Source organism: Pygocentrus nattereri, chromosome 17 (genome assembly GCF_015220715.1).
Source record: "Pygocentrus nattereri isolate fPygNat1 chromosome 17, fPygNat1.pri, whole genome shotgun sequence".
Taxonomy (NCBI): Eukaryota; Metazoa; Chordata; class Actinopteri; order Characiformes; family Serrasalmidae; genus Pygocentrus; species Pygocentrus nattereri.
In genome coordinates, this window is record NC_051227.1 from 2,663,871 (window position 1) to 2,687,837 (window position 23,967).

General features: G+C 40.2%; 1 protein-coding gene across 5 annotated transcripts in view; it reads left to right on the plus strand.

The window, feature by feature from the left end:
• The first annotated feature begins 2,050 nt into the window (after positions 1–2,050).
• LOC108433984 (Down syndrome cell adhesion molecule-like protein 1 homolog) overlaps positions 2,051–23,967 on the plus strand; it is a 125,810-nt gene continuing 103,893 nt past the window's right edge. For 4 of the 5 annotated variants that reach the window (XM_037546548.1, XM_017708894.2, XM_017708895.2 and 1 more), the window contains exons 1-3: positions 2,052–2,208; positions 14,007–14,327; positions 19,993–20,139. In XM_037546548.1, the coding sequence (XP_037402445.1) occupies positions 2,166–2,208; positions 14,007–14,327; positions 19,993–20,139 (511 nt within the window). In that variant the 5' untranslated portion in view covers positions 2,052–2,165. Of the gene's footprint in view, positions 2,209–14,006; positions 14,328–19,992; positions 20,140–23,967 lie in introns of all 5 variants that reach the window. The other variant, XM_037546549.1, reaches the window with a different exon arrangement.

A 23,967-nucleotide genomic window follows, 5' to 3' on the forward strand; every position in this document is an offset into this window, starting at 1 on the left:
TTTCCAATTTTATAACTGTGGAAGTTAAAAATCATCATATTATCTAACAGTACTCAGAGTGTGTGTACTCAAATTGATTTAAATTTTTGGTTTATTTAGGTTTTCCAGAATCACTGCTAAAGTTTTCTCATTCATAGTGTGTAACATTTTGCTCTTGCCTGTATCAGCATGTGTCCAAATAGTTACCCTCGGTGTTTTGAATGGGTTACACTGCATGTCAGTTAGATGGCTATATGACAGGGCTTGAATGACCTGGAATTATAAGATGAATGTGATCCCTCATGTTGCTGTTAAAGGGGAATTCCACTGATATTGTTCAGTTCTGCAAAATTAAATGGTTAAGATGTAAACAAAGTCATTCAGAGTGTGAAACTGTGCTTTGTAGAGAAAACTGTTCCCAACAGTTGTGATAGGACCAAAAGCATTTAACACTTGTACAAGCTCCCTCACAGAAAGCTCCTGCAGAGAAAAGCTCCTATAGTTATGATGACCACTATTTTGCCTCTATCAAACACAGAATGCAGAAGGCACATGCAGGCTCACTATTCTTTTTGAATAGTAAATAAATGTACTATAATTGTTCTGCTTCAAGCTTTGCATGCCATGAATTCACACACTAAATTCAAAGAGGAATATCACATTTTTAGCTTGTTTGTTTTTAAATTGCTAAATTAAGTTGCTAAATGAATTTGTTATGATGTAAACAGAGTCATTGTTGTGAAACAATACTTTGTGGAGAAACTTCAGAATTGATCACAACATTGATAATAGGAACCAGATGTCCAAAGCATTAAAAGCTGCTTCGCAGAAAGCTACTACATGAAATGTGTTTTGATTTACCAAAATATTCACACTACTAACATTGCTCACATTGATACTCAGAAGTCACATGTTGCTTAGCTAGTTTTTTTGTATAGCAAATAAAATGGTTATGGTTACATTGTTGCAGGGCCTTCATTGCCTGAAGTCATAAGTTAAAAGTGGCCCTTATGTTGCTCCTGGAAAGAGATAAGTAAATTGAAATGAAAATGAAAATGAATTTATGATTATACTGTCCACTAGTTGCAGCTTAGCTGGAGCAGGGGTGCACAATTCCAGTCCTGGAAGGCTGGAAAACCTTCAAAGTTCGAAGGTTTCCTTATACTAACACACCCACTAAACCTTGCAGGTAACAGATAAGTGTGATCAAGTTCATTTGAGCGGCTAAATCACCAACGGTGCTGGCCACTAGCCCTCCAAGGACTGGAGCTGTTGACCACTGAACTAGAGTGCTTGTTGCCTGGCTGCGTTTACATTTGGATTTTTGGACTTTCAACTCCTAATGGGCAGCCTTCCAGTGTATATCGCTTTCATGAACAGTGAGCTGTGCTGGATTATTGCAAATCTGGAGAGAGTAGTGGCGCACAGATTCCTTCCTTTCTGACAATAAAGAATGAAGTATTGTTGTTCTGTATCGCGCATTTCGCGCTGTTACTCGCGCGCCTTTGTGTCCTGAGTAGGGTGGGTACATGTCCCCGTGGCAAGCGATGTGAGTCTTCGCGCTTGGTGCGTGCGCACAGGTGATGGCTACGTCTGCTTGCGCACAGAAGAACACATAAGTGGCTTCCATAGAGATGGACCTGACCGCTGATCAGCCTCAAAACTCTCGCCTAAAAGCAAAAGTCACATCCAAAGGAATGCGCTTAGGAAACATGTGCGTGATGCTGTGCGTGTACGGTGAATGGATAAAGCTTATCACCGCAATCCGTGGCGCGCGTAAAAAGAAAGCCCACAGTCCACAGGTGATCCAGGTGATCCGTTCGCTCTGAGCGGACGCTCGCCCCGCTGGCTGTTGCCAGGCTCGTGCGCCGTCCGTTCCTCTTGACAGCACACATGTAAAGTGCGCTGTTCGAGATGCTCCCCACCCCCAACAGCAAAAAGTAAAGCTCTGTGGGCTCTTTCTCTCTCTCCCCCCGCATTATTAGCCGTGCTGAAGGAGGGGCCGCTCGCGTGACGGTCCCGCGTAGGGAGGCGGGACCAAAGCGCTGGCAGAGTCTCGGCGCTGGCGAGTCTGGGACTAGGGCTGGAGAGATCGCCGGGGAGCATCACCGCCACTCCTGCACGGAGCCTCACCACACCGCCGGGATTGCAACCAATTCCTCAGAAACATACCTGCTCTTTATGGCATGTGGCTGGTAACATTACTCCTGCTGTATTCTTTTAAAGAAGGTACGTAGCCGGTTTGAACGCTTTTATTCCCTTGTACTTTCCCATGCACAGTTATAATGACTAAGTTTATACTTCTCCAAAAACGAGTGTTTTGTGTATCACAGGCTGCGAAGCATGACAAAATGTTAGGCTTAATGCTTTAATAAATGCTCTGAATGGTGATTACATTACGGTACCATCTTCTTTGAGGATGTTGTGAAGTTTCTGTTCACTCTAACGCCCATAAAACTTGGCCCAGTTGGGCAGTTTGGCGATTAAAGGTTGACATGGTCGCTTACTGGCGGATTATAAACAGAAAATGGGCTTTTGGGGAGGCTGGGGCTGGTTTGCATGCGCGCGACGCTGGAGATGGGAGAGACAGCACGATAGATCTGTATGCGCGATATGGAGATGCAGCCGAGTTATGAATATGCAGGACCACGCAGAAGGCAAATATGATTTTCCGCCTCTGTTTTTTTGGACTTTAGCTGCTTAATGTTGTCTTTCTGCAAAAGTCTACAAAGTGGAGTTGGTCAGTGGAGCGGGAGCGCGAGTGGCCCGGGTATTCACTTTAACCAGCCCATACGGCGCTGCTGCGCTCCAACACACGCACATTCTCCCTGTTTTGTCGCATTGGTTTTGTTAAGCTTATTCTGTCCTCTTACAAATATTAGCTTCAAGTCTTTTTTCGGGCTTCATCGTAGTTGAATAGCGCGCGTCTCGTTTTAAAAGTGCACATAATTGTGTGGGAGCGCAAATTCATCTGCATATTTTTCCCTATGAAAAACAGCAGCCTCATTTCCAATTAGCGCTGGTGCAATTAGTGGTCCTCCATTTTCTGTGCCAACAGATTCCTCATCTGATAGCGCTGATAATGACTCTGATATGGGTTCAAGGTGAATTTCAACACTTTACCACGGCCCGAGGCTGAAGGACTTTAAGATTGTGACTATTTGTTGGGTTAACACAACGCGTTATTATCAGATTTCTCAACAAATTTTTGTTTTTGACGTCGCCCCTCCCCCTCCCTCCTCCTCTCCAAAAGATGTGTGCATGGCTTTTGCAGATTTATTCCTGCATTCTTTTACTCAAATGTAGAAATTGTGTGCGTTTTTGAACTTGATGCTTGATCATTGCACCTGCTTAATTACCGTTTAGCAGGTTTATGGAGATATTTTACTTAGTTTTCGATCTACGTTGTCAAGTGCTGATTATTTGCCTAACAACAGCTCAAATTAAACCACTATTCCTGGAGCTTCAGTGTGTGGTTTACATAAGTTATGTTTCTGCTTTCAGGAGGGTTTTTTTTGTTAAATGGTGTTTTTACACACACACACACACACACACACACACACACACACACATATATATATATATATATATATATATATATATATATATATGTGTGTGTGTGTGTGTGTATGAATTCACTCTCTCTCTCTCTCTCTCTCTCTCTCTCTCTCTCTCTCTCTCTCTCTCTCTCTCTCTCTCTCTCTCTCTCCTCTCTCTCCTGTGGAGGAAGGGGTGCATTTGGGCGTTAAGTGTGATGAACGGGGGGGACATGGATGCGGAAAAGACAAACAAACTTGGTGTTTTCAGCCTTTCTTGGTTTAATTATTTACGCTTTACCTGCTTACATACTTTATTTATCTGTAAAAGGTTTTTTATCACGTCCATCAGACACCACTGTGTTCGACGGGACGTGTAAAAACGCATATCTCCAATTATCATACATGCATATGCATTAGGACTGCGTATTTTTCAACAGGGCCGCACCTCCATTTTTTCCCTCACTTTCAAGGAACGGTACGGAGCCCATGTTTTAGACTTTTTTTGTTCGAGAGGGAAACTGCGTAGGTTATTTTTTCTTCAAATCAATTTTCGCTGGCCCTTCAATTTTAACAAAACAAGTCGTTTAACGGGATCGGTGTGTACTTTGGAAAGGAGGTGCACACCTGAAGCCCAGCCGCGCTTTAATGGAAATCAAATGGAATGAAATGAAAAACACACCTAGGGGTGCTGCAGTATAGCATATGGAAATTTCCATTGTTATTTTTTATCTAAGGTGAAAATTGTAGTTCCTTACAGTGTTAATGATAAAAAAATAGGATGTCTACAATGTATTATTATTAGTAATAATAATAATAATAATAATAATAATAATATAAGAATCATAATCATATTAACAACAACAATAATAATAATAGTAATAATAATAATAATAATAATAATGTGTAATTACTGGTACATTGTAACATCTGTGCAGTAGAGCATATCCAATGTTGTGGATAATTTTAGCACGAAGCCCTCTTGTTGCCAAGCTGTGGTGTGTTCAGCTCTCACTGCGACAGGCCTCAAATCTGTCAACACACCCATACACACATTTTCATGTATATAAAAATGCTGTATTTTTTGGAGACAAATTAGACAAAGCACGTCTTATGGCACTCATGGAAAAAAGTAATGCACATGTATACTATTCGTCTTTTATGTAAAATGAGTTTATTTCTCGTTTATTCATTGCTGTTTTCTCAACAAACTCTGGGTCTTTAAACTCAAGGCCTCTTTTTCATGGACTAGAGAGACAGACAGACAGACAGACAGAGAGAGAGAGAGAGAGAGAGAGAGAGCGTTCAATATTTATTTTAAGGATCAGCTGTTGTCAGGTCGTCAAATTTGTGTGGTGGCTGCTATATTATCCAGTCTGATCCGATTTTCTGAACATTTGCCTAAATTAAAATGTGATTGAAAGAGATTTCCACATCCAACACATCTATGCCTTCTACGTAGTAATAATAATAATAATAACAATAACAATAATAATAATAATAAAAAAAATAATAATAACTAATTTTATTAGTAGTAAGCAAACAAATGTTTTAATCATATATTTCTTATTGATCTATTTGGGGACCTGTTTAGTCTTCCAGAAATGGGGGTAACAGACGTAACATCAAAAACAGAAGTGAATCTCTTTCAGTCATCATTGTTCACCTGGTGGCAATGTCACCCCTGTCCATCGCACACACCCCTTTTCAAACACACCCGTGCTCACCCCCTCATCGAAATATGCAAAATTTGTTCTCTTTTTTCCTCTTCAAATCCCCTGCTCTTCCCAGCTGCGCAATTAGTGCAGAGCTCTGCAGCATCCCCCACTCCAAAACTAAATCAGGTCATTGGCCATAAGGACTCCATTTATTTCTCTGAAAACGCCATTTCCCTCCCTCCCTCTCTCTCCCTCTCTCCATCTCTCTCTCTCTCTCTCTCTCTCTCTATCTCTGTCACTCAGAAAAAAAGTGCCATAATCTTTGCACAGTTTCGTACAATACACACAGTGTGTTACATCTGCATCAAACTCCCAAGAAAATCAAGCCACGCTCTCTTAAGCATGTCTGCAAGTTTAGCTGCTCTTTACACTTTTCACTGCCAGACACATAAGTGTGCCCATTCTCCAAACAATTCGGCTTATATTTAATGAAAAAATGCCACAAAAAACTAAAAGTGCTCTTTATCTGAAGGTTTAAGGTGTAAAGGAGAGACAGTTGAATGAGGGCAAAGGTGAAACAACTCTGCAGCCTGCGACTGGTCCGGCGGTGAAAAAAACTTTTACCCAGATCATGAATGACCTTTGACTTATTTACTGTTACAAAAACAGCTAAATATTTCCCTGGTGTTCGACCAACACGATAAATACTTCCCATAATGGCAAAACTACTACTCCACCTGCTACTATGGTCAGAATGAGCCTCTACATGTGTCTGTTTCGCTGCGCGCTGTAGCGGAGTTGACAGCAAGCAAACCCCCCTCCCTCCCCAACACACACACACACACACACACACACACACAGACACACACACACACACACACACACACACACAGCCTTATGGAGCAGCAGCGCACCTGCGCCACGCCTCTCCGCCTCACTGCCACTTGGCCATCCCAGTGGATATCATGCGCAAAGCATCTAAATTGATTGTTAGGAACTGCAAAATGTCCTATTTGGTGGAATAGTACACAGCAGCTTTGTGAGTGGTTTTGAGTGAAGGTTTAGATTACTTGACACTTTCATAAAACAGTCAGAACTATCTATCTATCTATCTATCTATCTATCTATCTATCTATCTATCTATCTATCTATCTATCTATCTATCTATTTATCTATCTATCTATCTATCTATCTATCTATCTGCTTAAATAAATTAAAATCAGCTTGCAATTCAACAAAGCAATAATCAAGGAACTGAAGCAGTCCATTTAACCTGCTAAACTAAATTTGAATTGATCCCAATCCAGATATACAGATATATTCTTGCAAGCGACAAAAACTGGTGCAAAATATGTGAATGATCTTTGAAAAACACATGCTAAATAGGACAAAACTGACTCTCATGTCAACTACAGAAATTCTGTCCTTGAAGTGTAAGTAGGTGAGCATTGCAACTGCTGAACATGCTTGCCTTTTCTCTGACACTACGATATTTTAGGGGTGAAAGGTTAAACTTTTTAAACCAATCTAATGCTCTCTTACTAGTTTTTCTCTAAAGAAATAAAAACCTAGTACATACAAAAATTCACAACTTGAAAATAAAGTGGTCTTTTCCATATGTGCTCACATTTTCAATGTTTTTTTTTCAGTCAGCCTTAGTCCACTGTATCATGCATGTTTACATTCATAAACGTTCTAAGATGATCGTGGAGAATGGATCCATTCATACCTATATTTTGCCTCAACACCAGGTAGGCAGAACACTGTCTGAGTGCTGTGATTCATCTGTTAAAGGATATGTTTAACCAGGCTGTTGTGTTTTCCTGTGCGCAAGCAGCACAATTACAACAATAGGTAAGCAGACAGGAAGCAGTTTTAGAGATTTTCTCTCTTTTGTAGTCCATTGATGTTTGAGAAATTGTTTTTCATTCTCCTTACTCAAGATTGAATGAACAGCATATACTTGATTTTGGAAAGGGTCAAGCATCCATGGATTTGGTGAACTTTGTGATTATAAGACAAGCTTGTTTTATTCTGACTCTTGTGCATTGACTCTATGAATCTGTAACTGGTTTTGTCTCTGACTGAGGTGGAGCAAGAGAGGCAGAATTTCTTTGCTAGTGTGTGGAAGTCTTTGGGGGCAGGGTGTGTGTGTGTGTGTGTGTGTGTGTGTGTGTGTGTGTGTGTCTAAGCAAATGTAGATGAGAGACTGAGAGAGCTGCATTATGCATAGCGGTTCACCATAGGCAATATCTTTGCCTCTTTGCCATACATATTCATATGCCATTTTCATACTGAGTGCAATACACACACACACACACACACACACACACATATATATATGTATATATATATATATATATGTGTGTGTGTGTGTGTGTGTGTGTGTGTGTGTGTGTGTGTGTGTGTGTGTGTGTGTGTGTGTGTGTGTGAAAATGTATCTGCATGCTCACAAGTGAAAAATGCTAGAACAATGGGAGATATAGTACATTAATTAAAGAAAGAAAGAGAGTATGAAAAACGAAAGGCCAAAACAAAAGTGTTTCTAAAGCTCAAATTCTTTGTTTTCAGAAGAGAGTGTGGTTTTGTGCACCCATTTTGAGTTGGCATTGCCCGTTACCAGTGTGTGCTCTCAGGAAGAGAGAGGGAGAGGGAGAAAGGAAAACAGACATCATTAACGGAGGGGCTCGGCATCTCTCCTCGTTTGGCGCTTGTGCATATGGCAGGCAAAATGGCGGGGAGCTGCAAGGCTTCGTTAGCCTTTAGACGAGAGTGATCTCAAACGAAAGCAGTGCAGGAAGTCTGGGTATTCCTATCTACCCCTTCATTCCCTCATCTCTAAGAAACTGAATGAGGCCCGACCCTTTAACTTCCCCTATGTCCATACATAAACATGCAGCCAATGCCCTTAAGGGAAGACGTCCATTTAGTGACTCTTCAGCTTGACTACTCAGGCTCTGTTTAGTATCAAGTTCTACAGAACCCCAAAAATAGTTTAAAAGTCTCTGTAGAAGATATATTCCTAAAAATAATGGTTCCTAAATGGTTCTTGACTACATGGATTACATGGATTACATAGAACCTTTACTTCGGCTTGAGGTTCATTTAATGTCTTTTGTAAAATTGGGGCTTTAAAGATACATCCACTGAAAGGTTATTTAAAGATGATTCCAATAATTTATGCACAATTTAATTTTTGATATGTAAACAAAATCATCCATAGTGCACCATTCTAGAAAAATTGAGTCAGAATTGTTCAAAGTGGTGGTGATAGGAACCAGATGTCCAAAGTGTTTAATATCACTGAAAGCTACAGCACAAAAAGCTATTACATGAAACACAAATATGTGGGTTAATGGCTGACAAATTGTAAAACATATTTTAAAAACTCTATTCAAATCAAAAACAGAATCCAAATAATTTTTTACTAATATTTTACTATTATCAACATTACATATACACCCACTATTTTAGATCAAACATCAAATCAAATAGCTGTGGTTACATTACAGACATTCCAAACCCTGGTCCCTTTTGCCAGTATTATAAAAAAATCTGTCAGTAAGTTACTCTATGATGCAACTTTTCACATCTTGACCTTTTTTTACCCATAACATTTGAACAATCAGTGGAATTTCTCTTTAAGGAACTTGGCATCATTCCAAAGAACACTTTGGTTGCAAATTTGGGACATTAATCAAGGGTGCAATGACAGAACACAGTTTTTTTCTGAAAGTATGCTAGAAGCTGTATGCCTCTGACTATCTTACTTCTTTGGTGTTCCACAAAAGATGATTAAACTTGCAGCTTTGTGTTTTTGACACAGTTTATTGAGCCTTTTTACTTTTGACACCTGCCACAGCTCGTACCACTATTCTAGAGTTCTTTCTGGCACCAACTATGAATTCTGAGCATGCAACAAATTCTGAGTTAAATAATAAAGAAGACAATCAATTAAGATGCGTTATATAATGTGCATAAAGCTATACTATTTAAGAGTTTTCATAGCACAGATTTTTAGCCCCAAGAAGAAGTGGAATAATTACTTTGCCATACAAGCGTAATCAGGTAGAAATCTGATCCCTGCTCACTTGTGGCATTCACTTTACTAACACTAGAAAGAGAAGTAGAAATGTCCTTCACCTCATTGAACTACTTTTAGTCAGACAGTGGGGGGATGACACAGTCCCTCTACTCTGCCTGTGCAGACCCTTACCCAGACCCCCACTGTGAGATTATAGATATTGCAATCTTTATTATGGGGTTAATGCCATGGGCTATAATCTGTGAAGGCAAAAAGGGTGGGGTGGTCACGGGGTGAACCAATTGACCTGGTTTCTTGTCCAACTCCAATAGGACTGTCCCAATATTCATATTTTCTTGCTTTCATCTGTTTTGACACATCTATTTTGAACTGGTATTTTCTAGAGGCATATTCTCCTGTTCAGTTTTGATTGTGTCACAATGCTGTGTATCACATGTTTTTCATTTATGCATTAGTTACAGGCTAAACTTTTCATAAGCACTGCTAGTAACAGTTGCATTTGGGCATTTTTTTATCTGTGTTTTGTGTCTGGGGACTGGAGCTGTTTTTGGTGCTGAAGCGCGTTAGGGGCCCCCTTGTTGCTGTCCACGGTACTGAAACATCTCTCCCATTAGAGCTGTGGTGAAAATTGCATTTGATGCAGTTCAGAAATAACAGTAAACTATATTTGATTTCAATAGTCCTTGAAGATTGTAGAGAACCTCTGCTGTTGTTAATCTCAAAGCAAATGTTGCATTAACGTAAGCTTAAGCTTCAATACTATCTCTGGGCATCGAATACTTTGCCAGCGCACCACTACTCCTGACGGTAACAGAAACCAACCCAAAAACCTTGTAACCCTATGTCTTTGTACTTCAGCCAGAGCAGTCTTTGTTATGCTGTGCTTTAAAGAGCAACAGTGTTTTTGGTCTGCTCACTCACTTTACGAACCTGTGCAGATAGTCAATGAGATAGCCCTGAACCCTGGCCCTGACCAAATCCAATGTGCACTATTGTCACCTAGACCCTTTGGCATGGGGCCGCCTAATCTTCCCTCCCCCTGTGGCACAGAGTGAGGGAGAGAGGAGAGAGGCCCTCCACCGTGCTGCGATTATCAGCCTGGGGAAGCTCTGTGTGTGTTAAATGTGAAAGGAGATTATATGGATTTAACTCTCTGCGTCTGGCATACAAATTCCAATCACATAACATATCCTTTCGTGTTCTACTATGGGACTATAAAAGAGAGGGGGGAGAGAGAGAGAGAGAGAGAGAGAGAGAGAGAGAGAGAGAGAGAGAGAGAAAGAGAGAGAGAGAGAGAATTCAGCCCCTCCCCTCATCTAGTAAGGGCTTTATCTCTAATCTCAGCCTTTCAATTCTGTCATCCCTATTTTCATGTTCTCTATTCTATTTATGTTTTGCGAATGAGCATTTAAAATATTATTTTCAACCTTATTTTCTTTAAGGATGTGAAATTGTCAAATAATGTTTACGTCCTAAAATTATTTCTATTGTTAAATGTAATGTTTTTTTTTTTTTGTTTTTTTTTTGTCTTTATGAAGATGTCCTTTATTCAGTGACAGCTAGCTAAGGATTTAGTTATCTGTGAAATGCTGTTGTCTTTTATGCTATAGTAACATGTCACCACCATTCTTTTGAACACAATGAGAATCACGAGAAAAGGGATAATCCAGGCATTGTTGACATAAACCTGGCGGGGGGCATTAATTACATGTAATTGCCTTAGAAGAAAATTCACTTGCTGTAGGCTTGTGTCTTCCTTGGCTCAGAGCCAGAGCTGAGCTAAGCAATTCTCTGAATACAAAAAGACATCCCATCAGTTTCTTTTGCTAGTGAAAGCACCAAGAGGGTTCCAGGCAACAGAGAGACACAAGTATTATGATCTTTGTGAGGTGTAATTTTTAAAAAAATTTTTAGCTATATGAACATCAGTTCTCACTGTTATGAAAAGGTTGTGCTGTTTTTATGGATCAGTGGCAGTTGGATGGTGTACCATCACATTAGCTGTTAGATAGATTGCTAAATACATACTGTAGTGGGGGTGCCATGACCTATTTATTCTCCTATCAGATGGGAGCATTCACAACAGCTTCCACCACACATCTAATAGATTACTGGTTTTTAATGCTTGTCCTGCAACTGGGATATTACTGCTGTAATTTGGGCTAAGGTTAGACAGCTAAAGACCTTCTCCAGTTGTGAGGTGCTGTGGGTGCTGGCTTTTGCCGTCAAGGTTTTTTTGTTGTCTATTAAACTGACCAAAGTTTTCTGTCTTCTTTTTGTGCTTTGCAGTGCTGTATTTAGGATGCACATTGTTGTACCTCAGCTGTTATTGCTGTTTTGATCTCAACAATAGGATTCCACAAAAAGCCAATATAATGGGTTTCACTGGTGCTTAGTGCACACAAAAATTTCCTTTCCTGTGAACTCACCAGTTTCTTTTCTTCGAGCTTTTCTGTTCACTCCATGCCAAATGGGGCACATCAGTAAAATATCTGCCTACAAATAAAATGTCAGCTGTGTTTCTGATGGAATTTATGATATAATAGCAATGTCTTACTCTCCTTCATGGAGTAACATAATGCTTGAATGAGTACCTACAACCCACACAATGAATCAGGTTTTGACAAAATGAACAGTGATGATTGTTCTCCATGACTGGTAGTTTGAAAAGATACAGCAGTTACCCTAAAAATATAGGTTTTTAAATGTCTTTCTAAGAAAATTATTTAATTGGTATGGAAACTTTACATTGTTATGCAATATCAGAAATATGTTCTCAAAGATATCACTCCAAAGAACTCTTTTAATCTATTTTTAAAAGTATAGAACATCCTTTGAAGAATTATTTCTAGCCTTTACAGAGTGATGACAATATATGATTTTGAAGCACAATCAGAAATTACAATTTCGAGAACACTTTGGGCAAAGAGCAAAAATACATAAGTAATATTTTAATAAGTAATACTATTGTAGTAAAATATAGCCATTCAACCATTTTACATTCACGTTTTTGACGAATTACCTGCACTTCATGATGACTTGCATAAATTATGGCCTGAACATCTGCTGAAGTGTAACAACATTATGCCCTCTTGATTTTATACAATGGTTCTGCAAAATAGAGAAAAAAGTAAAGAAGCTTGGAATATGGTAAAAATGTGATTTAATATTTGCAATTCCTTCTGCCACAAAAAGTAATAGCCTTTTGTATTATGGACAGAGACACAAAAGTGTCATACAAGTTCTACTCAGCTTAGTCAATACTTGTCAGATTAACCTGAATATCATTTTGCTCTAGACTGTCAGTATAACAGTTCATGGTTTGCTGAATTGTATTTAGCTAGTTTTTAGCTGATTCCAGTTTGTTTAGTTGCTGTGCTGTCACAGCTGCCCAACATAATACCTGCTTAGGAACAAAAACAGGTTCACACATTGATGTAGTCCTGCTGCCTGAACCAATCAGATTGTGTCATCTAAACTAACTGCTGTGGCAAAAATCCTGTGTGATAGAAATATTAACCTTTAGTCAATGAATTCTATTTGTAGCCAATTTAAAATATGTAACATTTGTTTGAACTACACATAACATTGTAGTGCTACTACACATGAGCTTTTAAACAATACTTTTACATCATCAGCAACTTTTTTATTAAGTTTACAACTGAAAAAATAGACACAAAGTTTTGTTTTGTCTGCGATTATATATGACTGTAAATATTCTGATCTGTACCTTTGCGGGTGATGTCAATTTTAGTTTAAACATGGACATTTGAAGCTCACAAAAGACATACAAGTAGCATAGTCTTTCCTCTGTACACTGCACAGTGCAGTGACTCAAAGCCTATCTCTTTTTTGAAGGAGCCTGTTAGCTTATTAGCTACCTGCTGACCTGCTCAACCTACTGTAGTGAGGGCAGAATATGGTTCAATTACAGGGAACATAAAATGTAGAACAAAAGACCCTGACATCACCTTGCAGTGTCCAACTAACAAATTCTTCCTCTGGTTGCATTTCAATTCAAGAGCAAACTGCCATGCTTTTTTTACACAATGATTCTGAAGCCAGATTTCTATGTTTATGAAAAAAGGACAAAAATGATGAGCTAGCACACTTTGCTAAAAACAGTGATAAAAACCAGATATTTCAGCCTTATCTTGATATACAGAGATCATGACTACAGATATGTGAAATGAGTACTTTCCAAACATTCTGAGCTCTTTCAGTTTTAAACAATGCAAACTTTGTTGTAAATGTTTTGGACAGTCAACATACAACACACAAGGTATTGTTGAATTTGACAACTACTACATTTTCAACAAAGCTCAAACATGCACATTGTGGACTACTGAGCAGCTCAACCTGTGTGCTGTGAAAGCTACAAACTTTACACAGAAGAAAAACTGGTGCTGTTCTGACTGGATGGCAAACAAGATATTGCTCTTTTCGCCCTGACAAATCAGAGTGTTTATATCCATCTTTCAGGAGATAAAAAGCATCTATGACCTACATGCTCTAAACATGTTCAGCTGACCTGTGAAGTTGGGTTGGCAACAGCTCAAAAGAATGACTGGCTTCCTATGGTTTCGAGAAAAGTAGACCTCAGTACAGTAGACCTCATCTATCCGTGTTTGTAGTAAAGTCTGAGATTGGGGAAACTACAGTGACATTGGAATTGGCTGTGCAAAATGTTATGGGTATAAATAAATAAAAAGAAAAACTAGTGTAACTTAAGTGTGTTTCCCATTTACTTGTAAATGTAATTGACTGTTGTTCTCCTCCTTCCACCAGTGAACAGCGAGGATGTGGTCTCGACGCGGCTGTACTTTGTGAACGCCTCCCTGCAGAGAGTGACCTTCTCCAGCTCAGTGGGGGTGTCCCTGCCCTGCCCCGCGGGTGGCGCCCCCCATGCAGTCCTCCGCTGGTACCTGGCCACCGGCGACGACATCTACGATGTACCACACATCCGCCATGTGCACGCCAACGGCACACTGCAGCTCTACCCTTTCTCCCCCTCTGCCTTCAACAGCTTCATCCATGATAACGACTACTTCTGCACAGCAGAGAACCAGGCCGGCAAGATCCGCAGCCCAAGTATCCGCGTCAAAGCGGGTAAGAATCTGTCCACTTGTTTTTATCTTCATTCACATCTGCTTGTTGGTCTGTCAGATCAACTGTCTTGTCTGCCAGTTTACAAATCCATCCATCCACGCATTTTGGATATAACTGATCCATCCGTGCTTCAACGGCAATATGATATTTTGTCACAACTGTTGCAAAGTTAGACAAGTTTTACAAGAAATTCTCTTCAGCCTAATTACATTTTTTTAATTTAAAATTTAAATTTAAATCTGGATGTTCTTTTACTTAAATAAAACTAGGCAGGCTGGAAATGACAACAACGAATTTGCCACTATGCTGATGTTAGCTTGATTACACAAAAAAAAAAAAAAATGACCATTTTGTCCATCCTCAGATAATAACATTATCTTAAATTAATAATACACCCTAAATGAAGGTATTTTGACCAGGAAAAAAAGACATGAGTTCCAACAATTTTTTTAAATTTCTGCAATGTTTCAGGCATTAGACAACATATTCATAATAATTTCATGTATTCATTTATGGTGATGTAGCTTTTAAAGGCATTGAAGGCTTCAGATGTTTGGTTCCCATCACCAACATTGTGAACAATTCTGACTCTGTATGCTGTTAGAGTATGGAGCATTCTACATCAAAACACACTGAAACACTTGATTTAGACCTTAATCGTTAAATTATGCAGAAGTTTTCAAAAAAATGGCAGAATTCCCTTCGAATATGTTTTTTGCTAACATTTTCTAAAGCTTGACCAACCTCACTACTGAAAGCATTTGTGGGCAGAACATAAGAAGGCTTAAAGTGGACTGTCCATCTCTGTGTTTTACAGCAATTTATAAAGTTCTTTTATTCATTTTATCATTTCTGTTTATACCAGACCAAGTCCTAGGAAGATCTTTACTTTTCATTTGTATCCTCAGGTCATGGTCAGCATTTTTACATAACAGGCCATATTGTGAAAATGGAAGAGCAGAGGTGGGAGATATTGTGGCAAAGGGGATTCATGTGACGTTAGCCATGGAGCATGGGTTTTGAGCTGAACATCTGCAGTAACAGCTAAACTAGCAGCAGCCATATTGCTAACCTAAATAAGAATGTAAGTGCCACATGGGCGTCCCAGCGGCCGGCCTGTTGACCTGGCTCCTTTAAAAAGCAGCAAGCAGACGGCCACGCGGTGCCACAGACAGTTGGCTCAGTGACCCTCCTATTTGATGCCAAGGTCACTTCTTGTGAGCGGGAGCTGACCGCCCAGCGACAGCGAGGGATATCCACACATACACACACACATGCACACGTATGCCAGCCTGTGCAGAACCTGTGCCAGTGTCCCTCCTGTCTCCCTGTCTCCATCTGTCCTCCATGCTAGAGTTCCCATCTCACACATACGCACCTACTCACAGACAGTGTGCACATGTCTACCGATTGCAGAATTTCCCAAAATAAGAGACATGTGGAACTCAGGCTATTGTGACAAACATCTACTGTGAAACCTTTTTAAATGTACCATGGTTGTTATTTTTCTACTGTTTTCTAACTTATCCAGTTTGGCATTGTGTCTCAGAGGACAGAATAAATTAACTACTAACCAGAGACAAGATGGGGTGACTTTGGCCTCTAATAATTACACTAATTAATCAATTAAATGCTGAGACACAGCGAAAACCTGGTAGACCTGGCAACCTACACACAGCCCTGTGGAAACCAGCACTAGGCCAGAGCATCCAACCAATCAGCTCCATCATTTAAAGGTTGCCATGGGTACGGGAGAGGGGAGGGGCAGGGTGTGGTGCCCAGTGTCTCAGGTGGCAGTGGAGAATGATGACAGTTGACAGCTCATGGTGTGACACTACCCCCCCATCCCTCCATCTCTGTCTCCCTCTCCCGCTCGTGCTCTCTTTCTTCCTCCCTCGTTTCCATCCTCACTTTTTTTCTCACCCACTCCCTCTACATGCTGATCCTGTGCCAATAATAGCACGGGCACCTGTGTGGATAGCTTAACATTTATGAAAATCTCACCATGTGGGCTCTCTCTCTCTCTCTCTCCCTCTCTCTCTCTTATTATCTTTGGTTAAAAAAAATACATTTTCTTGTCAGGAAGATTCTCCTTCCTAATCAATTAATTAATCAGTCAATCAGTCAATCACATGAAAGCATGTAGGTGTGATACACAGGCACACCTGTTACCTCTGACTATAATGCTAGAAACTGATACTATACAGGGCAACTGGGCGAAGTCTTTGTGCATTCTCATTTTACAGTAGAGTCTTATGAACTCCATCGCCACCTGACCAAGAGCAAACTCCATATGCCCTTGTTGACAAATGCTTTGAAAAGATAAAGAGGTGAATAGCGCAGATTCTTCTTCCCTGGAACCAAATAGGGTGAACTGTCACGAATGGTGAACTTCAGGCCACACTGTAAACACAGGCTACGACAGGTGCACCGTGCACGCCCACGCCCTGCTCTCTCTCTGCCTTTGTGTTGGGTCTTTTCGTTTTGTGCCTCGGCTACCGATAGGTAATGTTTACTTTCTTCCTCCGAGTTAATGGGCGCCTCCATTCATGCGCCCTGCTTTATTCAAATCCGTGCTTTTCCTCTTCCTTTCTGTGCTTCGTGCTTAATGAATAAGTAAATATGGTATTTGGTTTCTCTCGAGTTAATTATTTAAACGACAGTGATACAGAACTCGTTCCTAGGGGTGCGCGGGAAAGGAGAGCCTGCGCGCGCCAACCTGCCTTTTAGGCCGTTTCTTAGCAACGGCATCAGTAACATTCTAATGATCGGGGCAATTCAGGCTTGCGCATAAACCGCATTACAGCGCTGTTCTTATTTGAATCAGTGGTGTGGGCTACCTTACATTGCTCAAGTAGCAATTGTACACATGCCTTACACGTGTACACTCTCTGATCTAACTCTTTCCGTTTGAGTAGACGAGTTTTCGGATTCCAGCCAACCAGGCCAACCAGGGTAATGTTCTAAACGAATCTAATCTATGGGATCAGTCACTTCGTCTTTGGAAATCCCATGTCTCACAAGGCACACAGTCAATCAACGGGTTAATAAATAATATGTAGGCTGTAGAGGCCAGGCCGCGAGGGAATTCTATTGATTTTGTTGTATTGATTCAAATCCCTTCTGCATCAATAAAAAAGATGGTTAGTTACCAATGTGCAGAATGGATCTGAGGTACTGAGAAATTATTTAGGGTTACGCTTTGTGTATGGTTATAGGAAGTGTGAAGACTTGGCGATGAGACAAGGACACTGGTCCTGGTCTCTGTGGGTCACGCTGTCGCCTGGCAGAAACCATTATTAATGGCCGAGGAAATTCGCCTGCAGGCCACGCGTTAATTATATCAGGGCTGGGGTTGGGGGGTTGCGTAGATTCTTACCCATGAATCCAGTTACAGTGACAATTGGGTTTTGCAGGAATATAAGAACGTTAAGATATTTGCGTGGGGAGTTTCGTGAATGCGGACGCCCTCGTGCTGCCACCCGCAAAGAGACGAGGGAGACATTACAGTCTGTAAGTAAATGGAGGTTGATGAGGAAGAGGAAACAAATTGAATGTCTGAAATGAAAACGGAATTCACTGCCAGCTCTAATCCACTTCTGTTCCCTTGCCGCCCTTTAGTCGGAGACTGATTTCCTTGCTCATAATTTTACAGCGCTTTCAAACCCCTTCCTCCTTCCTACGTTGATTGTTACGCTTCTGTTTTGCGCATGCGCCCCGCCAGACAGAATTGGCGCGACGAACTCGTAACAGCGAAGGCCTCTCGAATGGCGTGAGATATTCTACGTCGGAGACACCCAGAGGGGATAATACAAGTGAAAGGGGCCGCCCCTTAGCACTCATTGGCCAAACTGCCGCTCTAGTCTCCTGAAAAAATCTCGCCGAAATGTAAAATGCCGGACACCTCAAACAGCACCGACTGCGTTTGTTTTCAGCTTAGCCTGACTTTGGCTGACTTGATGGTCAATGTAAACCATCGATGACTGAACGGGTAGGGTATTAAAACACTGCGGTCAAGTCGGACACATTCGGCTTTAGCACGAGTTCACAACAGCGGCCGATCGTTTGGCTTTGTTTTGTTACAGACGAAGTCAGTGCGCTCGAAATAAATGCTGGAGAGAAAACGGTAGTGTGGTGGCCATATGTTAAAAATGAAGCTATCAGAATTAGCTCTGTGGTAGAGCCTCAGGAGATAATGAACAGGTACGTTGTGGTGACTGGGCGCCAGACCAGTAAGTTGACGCGACGTCGTCACAGCGTAACTGTTGGTTATCTCCTGTGGTTGTCTCTTCCAAAGAGCTCATTCTGTTAGTTTACTCTTGCAGTGTAATTCCTCAGAAAGTTGTGACAGCGCATTGGTAGCGTTGTCGGTATGTTCCATTATGTGGGAGATGGAACTCCATGGAATTTAGCTTAGTTGCCACCGAATGGTAACGTTGTGAAACCCTTGTCCAGACAACGTAAACAGCACCATCTTTTGACAACGTTGTGACAGTGTTGTGGGTTCGCTGCTATACGTGACACACACGTCATGTTTGTCATCCACTGTGATGTTCTGACATCACGAAGCAGCATGCATCACGTTAAGTCTGCACGTTAAGTCCATCACGCATGCACAAAGCTGGCTTCATGATCAAGGTCACAAGATTTTTTTTTTTTTTTTTTTTGGAGATTTAATAACTTTGAAACGCTGTCCTTAGACAAATGTTAGTTCAGGGCTCACAGTCAATTGTGTGCAAGCAGACTTTTCTTGGGCTTGGACTTTTCTATTGCTTTAGTAAGTTGCAATGGTAGTCTTCAAAGTCCTAGTTCTTGAAATCGCCAAGCTGGTGCATAATGAAAAACAATCAATTGTGAAGAGTTTTCTTTATAATAAAAATGTAAATTCCATTCAATTAATATTTATTTGAGTACAGTCTTATTGCTTAATATAGCTTAATGTTACCTGTCACATATTGTTCATTGTAGTAAACACCGTCTTCTAAACTAGGTGCTAGAACTTAAAGTACTTAAATATACAGTTTTAATACCAGTCATGGGCTGGAGGTTGGAGAACTAGCCTTGAGACCAGAAAGTCGCCGGTTCGATCCCCAGAGCTGACAGCACATGACTGAGGTGTCCTTGAGCAAGACACCTAACCCCCAACTGCTCCCCGGGCACTGTGGATTGGGCTGCCCACCGCTCCGGGCAAGTGTGCTCACTAGAGTGTATGTGGTGTTTCACTTCACGGATGGGATAAATGCGGAGGTGAAATTTCCCCATTGTTGGACTAATAAGGGTCACTTAAACTTAAAGAATGTGTCACTATTCCAGTAACCATACAGCTGTTGGTGAAATGAATCAGAAGTCTTTTTGACCTTAAAGATAGACTGAAACTTAACTGCATTAATCCAGTAGTAGGACATTTGATTAAATATGAATTGTAATGCTGCTAGGAATGGGTGGGGGTGAGGCACTGCCTCTCAAAATATATATGAGTGTACTCTATAATATTTTTAATTAAATGATTTTAAGATCCAGATGGTTGGAAAACATTTTCTTGTTAGAATAATTCTTGCAACAAAAAATAATCAATTATTATTTTTGCTTTTAGAAACTGAAAAAATGTCTCAGGAAAGGCCAAATGATTAAAGTTGAATTTTTCTTTCTTTTCACCATAAAACAGTGTTCAGGGAGCCCTACACGGTGCGTGTGGCTGACCAGAGGTCCATGCGGGGCAATGTTGCCGTCTTCAAGTGCCTCATTCCCTCTGCTGTGCAGGAGTATGTCAGTGTCGTCTCCTGGGAAAAAGACACTGTCTCCATCGTCCCAGGTAGGACTTCCACCTCCGATTGTTTCAGTTGATGCTCTTCTACTCAATAATAACTGCAGTTTCCCTCTGGGATCAATAAAGTGTTCTGAACCAGCTTTAGCATGTAGGTTGCTCTTATAAAGGGTTATTGATAGGGCCAGAGTTTGACAAAGGGCAGATTCTCTCTGAGGCTCTGGAACGAGGGTGTAATGTGCTAAGAGGTATGACTGGAAAATTCTGGATTAGAAGGAGCAAAGAGGATTTTTATTGTGAATGTGTTTCAGTGTTGTATAGTGGCAAAATGGTATGCAATGCAAAAGGTGAAATGACAGGGAGGGACATGCACTTATATTGTGTCTACCTTATATCTTGTGAATTATACATACTAAAACACACACATTTTTACACTTAAATGATATACCCTGCTATCAAATACAAACTAGTACCTACTGTATACAAATGCAGCAGGCTCCCAAATGGATTTTGAACAGCACTGTGTTACATTTGCCTTCTTATTTAAAGCTCATTCAAGGTGTATGAATTGAGTTCTAATTAAAACGGAGCTCATACTGCATTTTCTTGGTTTTAGACTAGCTGGGAGACCTTGCAAGCTCTCATTAGGGTCTTGGGGAGCTCTGTTAATCTGCCTTAATTCATTTTGGCCTTTTAGATGTATCCCATTTTGTCAGGATAGAGGAGAAGGAAGGAGAAGAATGGTCCAACTAAACAAAATGGAGCCTTATGAACCATACAAATGCCTCTTATTAGCAAAGCTGGAGATATTTACTCATTCTCCTAGGAGTCTATGTGTGTGTTTGATGAAAAGGGAAAAGGGATAATAGGTTGGATTGCGTAGTGTACTTTTATTTTAATCGTAGAGTTGTGTTTTGTTTTGAGGGGAGTGTGCATCAGTGACTACGCTGATGGTTTTTTGTTACTTTTGTGTTTCAAATATATTCACATTTCATGAAATTTTGTCGAAATACAGCTGAATCGTTCTCCCAGGATCATGGTTTCATTTTGTATGCTTGTATTTCTAAACATTCTAAAGATGCCCCACATATAACAGTATAACAGTACCACAACAGGTATACTGTGATATTTAAAATTGGTACAGTGTTTAAAAATTATGTTGACAGAAACTAATGTTGGAGCCACACTAATGTTAGAGCTACACAGCACAGAATGTGTTCCACTCTAATACCAGTCACTCCACTTTGCACCCTCAGATGTCCATTGAACAGGTATCACTTTAGCATCAGTTAGCTGAAACCAAGCCTGTGCTGTGGTCTGTGACTCAACTTTTGCTGCCTCCAACATTTGTTTCTGTCATCTCAACATGTTTCAACTGAGAATGTTAGTCTGAAACAAACCTGTACTGTGGTGTGTGGCACTGTTTGATTTTGTAGCCTGCTTGCTAAGCTAACATTAAGTTAGCTGATGAGGCTACAGATCCAAACCATGAAACAGGTTTAATTTGACCTTCGGTGGCAGTTGTTTAACTTCGCTCCCTTAAATGTAAATGATCATCCTCCAAACTGTTGTCAAAGATTTAGTTAGTCAGAATTGAACATGATCTGTGGTGAGCAGAGTTGTCATCACTCTAGCTGATCTACTTAGCCATCCAGTTTGTTCTTTCTTAGTTTGCAGCAGTAGTTGTAAGATGGATATAGATAGATGCATTCACTTATTTGGTGATATTGTAAGCGAACTAAACTTTTTGACTATTGTAGATTATCGAAAAAATGCAAGAAGAGACAGCAGAAAAGTGTTATAAATGTTTTTATGTCACATGACGCTTTTATACATTTACACCTCACCTCCTTGTTAAGCCGTGTAATGTGGTAATGTCTGGAGATGTTTTGAATGGTTCTTTGTTCTGGGCTAAAAGCAGGAAATGATGCATTGTTTCATTTTAGCTCTGGTTCTCTTAACATTGATAGTTGAGATAATTGACATCGAACCAAAGGTCATATGGACAGAATAGTCATAACTGACTGGACAGATTCGATGATGCACATTGGGTCATAGTAACTAGGATACTATCCAAAAGACCTTCTAAAACATGTTATACTCTGGTCTAACTGGTCTTGTGGATTGTATGTATGTCTTCATGATTAGGTGCTTTATAATGGCTTCGAATGTGCCTCAACCACATTTTAAAAGCTAAACTCTGCCATTCTAAAATTCACAGCTCTTTAAAACATGATAAAATGCATTTGTCAAAACAAATACAGGATGCAGAGAGGAGATGGTTAGATTTAGTTTTAGAATTACAAAGATTTAGTTACAGTAAATATCTAGGGATTTAGGTCCCTACAAGTTTAGAAATACTGTGTGTGTGTGTGTGTGTGTGTGTGTGTGTGTGTGATGTCTCTTGGTTGATTGAAAAATCAATAGGTACTGCTCACACTGGCCAGGTCAGATGGTGTTTGTGACCTGAGCTTGCTGCGCTACACTTCACACACACCCCCACCTGCTCTTCTCGCTTCATCTTTTTCAATGGAGGTGCATTTCTCTGTGTCATTCACGTGGGAGCGCTCAGACTGTGCAGTGTGTGTGTTATGTTCAGACTGTTGATAGACTGAGAAGTAACATTCCTCTTTTTCTTGTTAGGTGTGTATCTCTGTGGTCAGACTGTGTAGGTACAGAATGTGTGGATGAGTTAATCTAAAAGTTAAAGAGAATTTTTCAAATCTAAGTGGAGTCAGTAACATTCTGTAACTGCTCTATTTAATGTCAAACCACTGTTTGTAGCATCACAATTGAGCTATGCAGATATTTTGAAAATCCAGCAGAATTCATCTTTAATACACCAGTGAGTTAAGTGTGCATGTATGGGTTTGTGTGTGTGTGTGTGTCTTAATTGTAATACATAGATTTATTGATTTTGCTTTTCTCACTTTTTTGTCTCACTGTTGTTTGCTGTTTAATTAATTAGCTGATTGTTTAATGATTGACAGAAATTAAAATATTGACTTCACCAGAGAACATAAGCCCTAAGTCAAGCCTGATGAATTGGAGGTAAGGTAAGGGACAGTCCTGTTGGGCAGTGTTCACTTTTGGCTTAAATAATACAGTTAAACCAAAAAATCCTGATTTGTAAAATACAAAGACAGATCTTACATGTTGTTTCCTTCATTCTACTGGAATTGTACCATGCAAATCAAAAGAAAAAACACTTATGCTCAGTTGCCTCAAATGTCCTTTCTGACTGCAAGTGAAATAACTTTTAGTTCTAATTGTTTGTATTAATCTGCTAGTATAATTGTCAACATCTACAATAGGCCCTAGAACCAAAGAGATTTTTGCACTCTTTCTACTTGAACAGGAGTCCAACCCATTGCTTTGTCTTCAACATTAAAACAAAATACATCACTGCAATCTGTAGTATTGTGTTTATCACAGATTTCCAGCTCTTCTCCTTGAAAACATTGTTCTGCACATTGTGCTATAGCATACCCACTTTAACACAGTATGAGGTTGCTAGCAGCGTTTGGAACAACTGGTGTGTAGGACATTATCCTACCCTACATTGAGACACCAATCTAACTGAAGACAAGTGAGATTCATTCAGGGAGATTCATGAGAGAGCCCACAATACAATAGGTTTCCAGCACCATTAACAAAAGACCAGTGATGAAATACTCAAAATAGTGTTCTGATGTTGTAGAATCCATCCTATGATAAGTTAGTTTGTGTTCATTTGTCAAGTGGTGGCTTGATGATACTTATGAGAAACACTTTCATAGCGGCCTCTCTGATTTCTGTGAATCTCCCTGAACCACACCTGTTTTTGCACAAGCACCAGCTTTTACACAATAATTGCTTATGTGTTTTCAGTTATTT